General features: G+C 42.9%; 1 protein-coding gene across 1 annotated transcript in view; it reads right to left on the bottom strand.

Moving 5' to 3' along the window:
• LHFPL1 (LHFPL tetraspan subfamily member 1) overlaps positions 1–11,424 on the bottom strand; it is a 42,659-nt gene extending 31,235 nt beyond the window's left edge. The window contains exons 1-2 of the mRNA XM_036917239.2: positions 11,043–11,424; positions 2,188–2,286 (exon numbers count right to left, since the gene is read on the bottom strand). Coding sequence (XP_036773134.1) covers positions 2,188–2,286; positions 11,043–11,424 — 481 coding nt within the window. The remainder of the gene's footprint in view (positions 1–2,187; positions 2,287–11,042) is intronic.
• Positions 11,425–11,747: the final 323 nt, after the last annotated feature.

The raw sequence follows: 11,747 nt of genomic DNA on the forward strand, positions 1-11,747 counted from the left end.
CCCAGAAAAGCCAAAACAGTCCTTCTTAGCTATGACACCAAAAGCACAAGCAACAAAAGAAAAAACAGATAAAAATAGAATTCATCAGAATTAAATAATTTTGTACTTCAAAGGATGTAATCAGAGAGTGAAAATATAACCCACAGAATAGGAAAAAATACTTGCAAGTCTGTAAAGGGTCTATTATCTAGAATATAAAAAGAAATCTTACAACTCAACAAAAAAAGAAAAATAACCCATTTAAAAATAGGCAAAGGATTCAAAGAGATATCTTCTCCAAATAAGACATAGAAATAGCCAACAAGTAAATGAAAAGATGCCCCAAATCATTAGACATCAGGGAAATGCAAATTAAAATCTCAATGAGATACCACTTCATATCCACTAGGATGGCTATAATTTTTTAAAATGGAAAGTAAGTGTTGGTCAAGATGTTGGGAAATTGGAAACCCTGTACATTGCTAGTGTAAATGTAAAATGATGCAGTCAATTTGGAAAACAGCTGGCAGATCCTCAAAAGGCTTACATATAGTCACCATTTGATCCAGGAATTCTGTTCCTAGATATATACCCAACAGAAATGAAAATACATGTCCATATGAAAATAGTACACAAATATTCATAAAAGTATTATTCATAATAGCCCCTAAGTGGAAAAACCCAAATACACATCAACTGGTAAATGGATTAAATAAAATGTGTTATATCAGTGGAATAGTATTCAGCTATGAAAAGCAGAAGTACTGATATATACAATGATGCGGATGAGCTTTGAAAACATTATGCTAAATTTAAAAAGTTAGACACAAAAATCCATATATTATATGATTCCACTTATATGAAATGTCCAGAATAGGCAAATCTATATTGACCATGGTTGTTGGGGGCTGTGCTCAAGGGGGAATGGGGATTGACTGTTAATTGGTGAGGGCTTTCTTTTGCAGTTATTCTGGAATTAGACAGTGGTGATGATTGCACAACTTTGTGAATATACTGAGAACCATGAATTGTATGCTTACAAAGGGCAAATTTTGTGTTATGTGAATGATATATCAATAAAGCAGTTATTTTTAAAAAGTAAAACTGTACTTCTTATGACCAGATAGGAGAAATGTGCTAAATCATCAGCTTTCTCTACCCCAGCTAGCAGGACCAGCGGCTTGCTTCCCTTTTCTTCTGCCCTCAAGTATTTATTCATTCCTTCACCTATGGCAGAATTATTAGATTTACTAGTCAGCCCAGCCCTGAGCCAATAACACTGGACATTCCAGGGTCCACACCTGTCACACTCTTCTAAATAGACCTTCTGTCATGTTATGTTTGTATAGTGAACAACTCCTTCCTCCAAAATTGGGTCAAGTGAGACTCAAAAAACAGTCTGAGGCAACAGAGAGAAAGGGAAGTATTGGAACATAAGCTATAGGGAATGGGTAGTCTCATTGTTCTAAAATCCTCTCCTACAATTGGAAATGCTCAAGGAAACCTAGACATTTCCCCTCCTACTCTCCCAAAATGGTTGGTTGGGAAAATATTTTGAAGTCTTCCAATTAGAGTCTAATCTGCTATCCCATTCACATTAGTTAACATAAGCCATTCTCAGTGAGAACTGGCAATCATAGAAGAGTTCAGCACTACTTCTGTCCCCCATTCTAAAACTTAACAGCTCTTGCATTAACATGCCAATAGTGATGTAACTATGCCAGTGACATGCCAGTAACAACTCCCTGTATTTAACCTAGGTTCCTAGCACTTAACGTAAACCAAAGTACCTCTTGTTATAGTCTCAGTGCCGAGTGAGAAGAAATACTGTTGATTTATATTTGGAAAACAGTGCCTAGAAAAAAATACTAATAGGAACTAAGATTTATGCAGAGTATTATGCAGAGTATAACACATAACACAGTCCCTAAGTATTTGGAATCCCTCTGTAGAAAGGGTTGTCCCAGACTTGTCAAAGACTCGGGGTAAAAGTTCATTAAGGGTGTGGAGAGATGTAGTTAAAGAAGTGGGTTTTGCATTCAACCCTTGTGAGTTAGCAAGGCCAGATGAGTCTGGCTAAGCCACCACTTCCCACAAGCTAACATAGAGAGACTCAGGCAAGCACATTAGGTCCTCCAGGAGGTTAAAGCACTCTGAAAAACAGATTCCCAATGAACCATCACTACCATCCTGCCCAGACCACCTTACCTAACTGAAATTGATTGGAGACATTCCCACACGTTTGCATTATCTCTGGACTATTCCATCCTAAGGGGTATAATGCACAGCCTGAGCTTATCAGCAGCCCTGGAAAGAAAAGCATACACACAGGTAGAAAAAGATGTAACAAGTTGTCACCCCAACATTCCCTCTGGATTAGCTCAGTTCAAATTCTGCCTCTTCTACTCAGAGTTTACTTTTCCCCATTCACCCTACATGTCTATGACACTACCCACTCAACAGCATGTTTTTGCCATGCCAGAGGTGGTGAGTTACAGTAGAGAATAGAGGGCACAATCATGATGAAAGGGCAGTAATGGAAACTGAGATAGGCCAATGTACTTTTTACAACCAAAGTATTTTTGACAATAACTTACAAAGCTCAGTTGGCCTTTCTAACCAGACTCCTATTCTCTCTTGGTCTGATTTACAAAGAGGAACAATGTGGAGACTGCTGCTTCTTCCTAAAATTCAACTTTGTCTAAGAGTCACACAGGTCACTGCTAATTTAAGTAATATGTCATGATTTATGTAACCTGAGAGTCAGCTGCCAGACTGAGATCTACAGAAAGCATACACATTGCATAAGCTTCTGCTGGTGAGCAGTGCACCACCCACTCTGTTCCAGAAACACTTCTTTCTTCTGAGAAATCATTCTAGCTTCATGCTAAGCATTCCTCCTATTTTTTTTGGCTTCCAGTGCCTTCCACTGTGTCCCTTCCCTTCATCTCCATTTTGTTTAGGTCCTTTAGCTACTACAGAGAAACTCTGTGGGATCTTCATGACAATCTTACTCTTCTGACCAGAGGTACAAATCTGGATCTGCTTGCTGACACTGTCTTCTACGAGCAACGTGCCTCATCCACAGCTCTTGCTTTCTACCTAGGTTTACACTTTACAGTGGCTTCCCCCCAATACCCAGTGCTTTCGGTGACAATGGATAGGACTAAGTATTGGCATCTGATAAAAATGCAACCAAATTCCTTGGCTGGCCAGTAATGGGTGCTATCATAACCTGGAATGAAGAGATGAGCTGGGTGATATTCTTCTTTGTGGAAATTTTAATCAAGATACAGAGATGCTGAGCTAGTTGGCAGATAGAGAAGAAGTTAGGAAAAAACCACCAGGAGGTAGAGTCAAGTCTCTGTCGAGTTGGAGCCAAGTTAGAACTTGGAGTCAGATTCCAGATTAACTCCAAAGTTATGAACAGACATCAGTTCTTCGTAAGCAGAGCAAACTGATAAGTAGAGGGAGAGACTGCAGGCATGAAACAGACCAGCCATGAGGGAAAACTCCATACTTGCCATGAAAGTGTTGGAGAGAATCCAGTTCTTCCCAATGGCTCTCCAGTTCCACTTTCATTATGTTACATGAAACTCCCTTTTCCTTGAGAGAACTCAAGTGAGTCTCTGCTACTGGCAACCAAGAGAGCCTAATTACAAGAACACCATACTTGGGTGTCACTCCAAGGTCATCTGCCACGAATGTGGATGCAGAAACTAACACATAACACAAACCCTCTAGCAAACACAGAGCAGGTGTTTGATCATTGATGAATGAATGGCATATTTATAGGTTCAAGAGCTCCAGGGTTCAGCTGGACAGAGAAAGGCAGGCTGCTCCAGGGACTGCTGGCCTTCCCTTCCCTTTTCTTTTCTCACTAAGGAAGATTCTATATACATTCTGACAAGCTAATAAGCCTACTTTGCCTTCTGATTAATCATTTTATAAAAATATTTCAAGCACTCTCTAAGCTTGTCCACAACATGGTAACCAGCTCTTCTCAGTACTCAATGAGGCCAGTCAAGGACCTTAAGAAATAGCAAGAAGCATTTAAAAAGGGAAACAGAGATAACTTTCTGACAGTGAGAAAGAGCTTAAAAACTACAGGAATGACCAATTAAGGTTAGAAATTCCTTTCAGTGGAATGCTTAAAATTAGAAGGCATTCTTATCTGTCTCATAGTCTTAAAGGAAATGAAACTAGTCCCTCAAAGACTTTGTAGGCCCTGGAATTTATCCAGTGGCAATGGAACAACACTCCTGTTTTTTACAGATAAACAGAAATCCTATGATATGGGGGCATGTGGGCCAGGGTGTGTGACCCCAGAGTATGCACAACGGGTTAAGGACAAAATTAGAAATGAAACCTAAACCTTTTTCTGCTTCCAGTCTATACCCTTTGAGGGAAGTTACTAAAAACTGAGCTTTCCCACACAAACTAGGATGAAAAGACCCGAGTTTACAAAAGCACAGCAGTTTGCTTTCCAGTCTCCACTTTCAGATCCCTGGGGCTGACATGAACTCTGATTTTTCAAGCAGGAACTAGTGCTGGTCAAGTGCCTTTCTTGACATGGCTGGGGAAACCTTCCACTTTCTTCAGCCCCGTGGCTCCTCAGACCTTACCGTGCTGGTCAAGGATTACCTTGCCCCAGAAGACTTTCCTTGTTATCCCCAATGCCGCAGCCCACCCCACAGTAAGTTTCATATTCCTTCTCTCTGTTCCCAGGACACCCTGGGATCCCTCCTGTGATTAAAATACCCTGTGACATGTGTCCTTCACAGCTCTTTGTTGTCTGCTTCCCTCACTAGAGTGTGTGTCCTTTGAAGGGAGGTGGATATTTATCTTCAGCTGTGTATCTTGGTACCTGATACACCATAATTTGCTCTAAAAATGCATGTTTCAGAGTACGCTCTGCCTGTCTAACAGACAGCTTCCTTTGCCCACATCACCCAGGGGGGAGCCTTCTGAAGGGATCTCCATGGCAGCAATGGAGGATCACCCTAAACATCCAATACAGCCATAGAGACTTAGAGAGGGAAAGCCTTTGAAGGTTACCCCCTCCCTATTACAGATGTGGGTGTTGAGGCCCAGAGAGGGAATATAATTTACACAATGTCACATAGCCAGTTATTGGCAGTACTTTTTCTCACTAATCAGAGAGAGCATCAGCCCTTTGAAGTTCTGTCTTTCTAGAGACAGATGTCCAGAAATGACCACCTTTTGACAACAATGTCTGTAACAGGCACTAAGTATCTTATAGGCAGTAGATCCAGAGAGACAACGTAACATGATGGCTTACAAGAACAATACTATATTCTATATCTGAAAGCTGCCAAGAGAATAGATCTTAAATGTTCTCACCCACATGCACAAATAATTGTAATTATGTGAAGTGATGGATGTGTTATCTAACCTTATTGTGGTAATCATTTCACAATATATACCTGTATCAAATCATCACATTGTACACCTTACACTTACACAGTGTAATATGTCAGTTATATTTCAATAGCGCTGGAGGGAAAAAAAAGAGAGAGAATGGGTTCCGTAATCAATATAGATCTAAGTGCAAATTCCAGTTCTGCCACCTAGAGGCTGTGTGACTTTAGGCAAGTTACTTAATCTCTCTGTGTCTCTGTTATTTTGTCTTTGAGATGGGAATAATAGTACACTATCTTGAAGGGCTATTTCAAGAAGTAATACTCATAAAGTGCATGGCACACAGAACATGCTCAACAAAGATTTTTTCTTATTAAACAGCAACCTCTCCCTATGGCTGCTCTCTGAAGTTCCACCTGTGTTCCCCATGTTACTTCTTCTTCACACCTTTGTCCTCATAACAAACAGCTGAAAAAGGCTCAGTCAGAAGCTGCCTGGCTGGAGTTGTCTTGCAGTTTTTCACAGTCACCAGGCCAGAGACCAGAAATCTCTGCCAAGCCTGTATTCTGACCAACCTGTTTCCCCTCCCATGCCCCATTTTCCCTCCTGCCTTTGACATAGGTGAGCCCAGTAGGTTGTACATATGCTTCATGGAGACATTGGACTTGTAACTGACAGCTAATTCTATTACATTTCACCATAACTGGAGAAAGAAGTCCTGGGAGACATTTTTTTTTAAATGAAGTCCCAGGATTTATCCTCAATTATATTTGTCCCCAACAGTTCTCATCAATTTGGAATTGTGAAGATGTGCTTCAAATAGCAACACTGAAGTCATTTGCCAGTTCCAGGCTCTGCTACCTTCTGCAAGAGTGGGGGCTTAGTGAAAAGGTAGATTCTTGGGCCTCACCCACAGGTATGTGATTCAATAACTTAATCCGAGGGATACGCATTTCAAAAGCCCCTTAGTGATGCTAATGCCCCTGGTCCTGGTACTAGCACTTTAGAAAAACACCACTAAAAATAGTAAAAGCAGGAACTCCAGTGGCAGAGAAAACAATTGTAAATCCCATCCCTGCCATGTATGAGCTGTAGCCCTGGCACCTACTTTTCTATGTGTCATTGCTAAGTTCCAGTTTTACTGCCTCTCCGACCACATGTGCCCCTTAAGAAGTCTGTCCAAATGGCATATGCTCAGCTGGGTACTTTCTTGTTCTCATTTGCCCCTAGAAAGGGAAAGAAGAAAGCCCTTTAAAGTATGTCACCATCCTCACTTCCCTACTACACATGTGCAGGTGACCAAGGTGCTGCCATCTGTTTCCCTTCCGCAGCTTCTCCTTCCACAAGAATCCCCTACCACAAAATGTACCAAACAGCCTCCCCAAACATGGCTGCTCTAGTCTGAAGTCGCTGCTCTGACCAAGCAGAGGTCTGGAGTTGGATACTTTACTCAGCTTCAGCCCTGGTGGCACCCTCAATGCCATACAAATCCGCAGGTGCACATTCTCAGACAGAACTTGCAGCCCTCCTTCTTCCTGCTGCCAGAATTACTGCTTCCCCATATCCCAACAGCTATATAACCTCTTTCCAACTGCACATGCTCAGTTACGCAGACACCTAATCTCTGTCTCCGGGCAGGGAAAACTTCCTCACTGATGTTACCAATCCCCTCAGACCCCCTTCACAAGTACAACAGTGGAGTGGGCAGCCCTTCTGTTACATTCCCCACTCCACCCCAAATATCTGTCCAAATATGGTTATTAGGTAGTTTAGATTTACTGCTCTGAGAAGAAGCCTAGTATGGGTTAATTTGTTATTAATTTTCTCAATTTATTGCTCTTGTAGCAACTTTGACTCAAACATAGTGGAAAATTTATGTCTGCCCTCCAGCTATATCTCAGCTTTCCCTTGTCAGGAAATTCTCCCACTCAAACTCTCCCATTCACTCGACTCCACATTCTCTCTCAGAGTTATAAAACATTTCACTTCTGCTAGAGATTTCTAAAGTAGATCAGGTGGGACTTTGCAGAAAGGCTGCATTTGACCTGGCCTTTGAGAGTTAGACAGATATTTACAGGTAGGGATAGAAGAAAAGGGAATTCCAGAAAAAAAAGAAAGAGTATGAACAAAACTGAGCGGAGGTTCTCAAATTTTAGCATGTACTGGAATCATGCTGGGGAATGACAAATAACAAGTCCAACACAGTAGTTACCTTTGGTGTGGGGACAAGGGACTATGAGCAGGATATGATGGAGAGTTCAGCTACACTAAGAATATTCTATTTCTGAAGCTGAGTGGTGTACACCTCTGAACCATTTCATAGTACATTTTCAAAACTAAATCAGCCTGAGAGGCTGTGTAAAATGCAGGGTACCAGTATTGGTTCTAATCCAGCACGCTTAGAATGACACAGAGTCTGCATTAACAATTGCCCCAGGTAATTCTTCTATAAGTAGTTCATGAACCACTCTGAAAAATATTGTGATGATGTATCTTCTCCGAAGGGAAAAATAAGACTCAATAGCACCAGTACAGAAAGCCCAGGGCTGACAGTCACAAGCCCTCGATCATGATCTCTGCTCTGCTCCAATTTACTACAGGAGTCTTTGCTAGTAGGTTAACTTCCTTAAACACCATTTTCCCAAACAGAAAGCCACTTTTATAACCCTTGTTCAGCATGGGAAGGATAAATAAAATGATGTCTGGTGAAACTTTAGAGGTTTTCTAGGAAATGCATGGTTTCCACAGAAGATAATGGTTTTTAGAAAAATAGCACCCTTTCCTTGACTCAAGTTCTCAGTGATCTCAGTGACAATTTTCATTTGGCTTGAAGCATGTAGCATTAGGATCATACATGGAGAAAAACCCTTGTGTCTGACTGGGTGTGTTGAATTCTATCCCTTTAACCAAAAAATAAATAAATAAAATGTTCAGGGTGGTGGTTCTCACTCGGGTTAGGGAAAAGGAACACAGCATATATATCAGAGTCACTGGGGAGATTTTTCAAAACATGCAGCCTTCACCTGCTGCTCTGGATATCAGAATAGGAAAGAGGACTAGAGAGTTGGGGAGTCCACTTTTTTAAGCACTCCAGGTGATTCTACTACATGCCCTGCTCAAGAAAGATTCTTGGCCTCTCTCAAGTAACCTGATCCAAGATCTTACAGTTTTTCCTGCCAAGAAGTTCCTTCTATGTACTTCTCACCTATTTCTTTTTTGTTTGGCTCTCACTGAAGCTGGAGGATAATTCACAAGCATCTTGCATATGTATACACAGGGGAATGTGAATAATAACCTTGTTCTCAGGGACTGGGGGCCAGCTGCCTGGAAACCTCAGCATTCCCAGGGTTGAAATAATCTCCTGGCCAGATGTTTCCTTCACCGGTTGGAGCAGGGCATGAAGATCCCAGTGGAAGGCTCTCTGGAGCCTAGGCTTGTCCAGCTAGATCAGCTGCAGGTGAAGCAAATGGGGCCCAAGGGCCCCATCAGGTCACCTTGCTGAGTATGACTCAGGCCAACAGCTCTTTATTTCTTCCTGTTGCTTCCACTTCCCACCGCTCATCTCTGTGGGCTGCCGCCAAACTGGGGAACAAGAGTCAGGCAGGGGATGGGGGTAGTTCTTAATGGATACTCCATCTCTTCAGTGGTTTGCGGTCTGGCAGAGATAAACCAAGCCTGAAGCAAACTGGCTCCTCCCCCTGATGTATTTCAGTTAATGCACTAGCTGCCGAGAAGCAGCCAGGCCTGGAGCAACAAAATCAATTCCCTTCAGCTGAACAGCAAAGTTAAACTTAACCCCACAGCTCTTTCTCTTGTGTCTTTTATCCATGGAGCTCAAAATGCTGTTCAAGCTCAGCTTCCTGTCACTGGCAGAGCCTGTCTCTGAGGGGTCAGACCCAAGATCTCTGAACAGCTTTGGGTAATGGCCGTGTGCTAAGGGAATCCTAGAAAATGTGATACATCCAAGCAGTCTTCACCATTTCTTCACTTCTGATATAACCTTGACTGGCACCAGTTTCTAAATAGAAGGTGAGAATGATTCTCAGTTGTCTGGTGTTATAGATGGGGAAGCTGTGGAAATTTAGCTCTCTGTCCAATTGTCATTCCACTGCCCAGCACATCTTGTAGCACACGTTGGGTCTTGTCTCTTCCCATGACTACTGTCAAATGGCATTTTATTTTTGAACTTTAAAGACCCTTATTTAAAAGTAAACACTGTGACCGTGTTTCTATGAGTAAGGGTCAATGGGGAATATAGTGTAGCAGAATCATATGAGATGAAAATGGTGCTGGTGTTTTGACTTCCTCTGTATGACACCTGCCACTTAGCCAAAGTTCTTCCCTACTCAGTCCATGAGTGTCTGAATCTCCATTACTTACTTAACATCTCCTCTCAACAATTTCCATTGAGTTTCTAGACCTAGGAAGTGGAATAAACTAAACTGAATCATGTGGAGAGCTGCAACGGTTTTGCAACAGTCTCAGTCAAGCCCAACATAGGGAGCAAGCTGGGAGTAGGAGTCACTTTTAGTGCTTGGAGTCTGTTGGGGGCTGTTGTTCCTGGCCCTCCTGATTCCTACAAGATACTCCCTCTTCAATCTCTGCCAGAAACTCTTAGAAATGCGAGTGAGGCTAAATTGTCACTCTCAAGTCAGAAGAGAAGAGAACTCAGGGTGCTAACCCCCTTGATTGGAAAGCCTAGGGGGAAAAAGTTAAAGATGTGAATGAACCCAGCCCTTACATGTGCAGCTTATTCCAACATATACTAGACATTGCCTAAGCCATGTGTTTATTCTTTCTACAGTAACGGAAGACCTGTTCTGCGTCAGGCACTGAGCTGGGCCCTGGAGTTATAAATATGAGTTGCAAAGACCACCCCTTTCTTCTGCCAGCTGACTGTCACTTCCTGAGACAGTGTGTCCATTGAAATGCTGAGCTAGCTATAGCATGACAAACAATGCAGGTAAAAGATGAGCCTGCTTAAGGTTCAGCTGTGATATCCACAGAGTGCCCAAAGGGGTACAAAGTGGCTGGCTTGGACCAGTCTTATGACTGGTTCTGTACCATCTTTTTCAAGGGGAATAAGCGAAGAAAGAAACTGACCTAACACTTTCCAGTGTGGCTAGAAAATCCTTCACAGCCAAAGAGTGGAAAAATTCGGAGATAAGGAAGCCTAGAATATTAATTCAGATTTAAAATTTTTGCAATGAGCCAGAGGAAAGAGGGACTAGAAAACATCACCTCAACTGGCACAAGAAAAAGAATCTGGTGTATGTGCTTATCACATCACTGTCCTCTGAGATAACTATCAGAGGTCAGGGCTCTCAGAAGTCAAGTTCATTTTGCAGCAGGAATACGAGAGTATATGTTGCTGTTCCTGGAAAGCAGATCTAGATAATATTCTTAAATGGGTATCCTGCAGGCAAAAGAAGGTGATGAAATGGTTGCTAAAAAACAGATACCAATTCTGCCTGCTAGCGAATTTTGTTGAGAATAAAACCCTGATGTAGACTGCACTTTGGGAAGTCCTGGACTAGGTGTTTCAAAGGAGTCTACTATTCATAGCCTTAGGGTTGGCCAAAGGGGAGGGCATGAGAGTGGACTTCCCTGTAAAGGAAGACTTCTCACTCCCCACCCCCAACAAAGCTCCCAACCTACCCAGTCCCAACAACCAGTCTTACCTCCCACAAACTGCGCTGCTCCCATGCAACGTCCCATCATTCTGGAGATGAGCTCCTCCATGCAGCAGCCCAGGACAGCAGCCAATGCCACCAGGAGCAGCAGAGCACAGCCGGCACCTGTCACCACCGTGCACATCTGCCAGGCCAGGCTTGGGATGGCACTGAAGCTGGCATAGCGCCCACACTCTTCCACCATGATCAGACTGTGTCCCTCTCCCCGCACAGGGTAGTTGCACCTCCGGAATGTGCTGAATGACACTGGCTTCCCCAGCTGGGATCCAAAGAGCCAGTAAGGCAGGAAGTAACTGGTAGAACTGGCCACAGCAGTAACAAGGGACAGGAAGGCCCAGAGGGTCCCCACCAGGGTCAGGCTGCTCCTCATGGTCCCAGGTTTCTCTGCAGGGATGGGGAAAGGAGTTGGGTCACAGCACCAAATGCAGAAAGCTATCATAAAGGCTCTACCAGCCTATTTTTCATCTGGCTGGCCAGTCCTGGGGCTCATTTATGTGCTACATGGCCCTTGCTTCTGGATAAGATTATTCTCCCTAGGACACTGGGGTCCTTATGGGATTCAGCTTCCCAGCACTTTTCCCATCTTCCCTTCCTTGTGCCTGATTCAGAGTACTATGGTCTCTAGGCTGTAATGGAAGAAACATAGAACTGAATCAGTGACTGTTCTGCCAAGTCAGAGGCAGCCTGATCAGA

Source organism: Manis pentadactyla, chromosome X (genome assembly GCF_030020395.1).
Source record: "Manis pentadactyla isolate mManPen7 chromosome X, mManPen7.hap1, whole genome shotgun sequence".
In the NCBI taxonomy this organism is placed as follows: Eukaryota; Metazoa; Chordata; class Mammalia; order Pholidota; family Manidae; genus Manis; species Manis pentadactyla.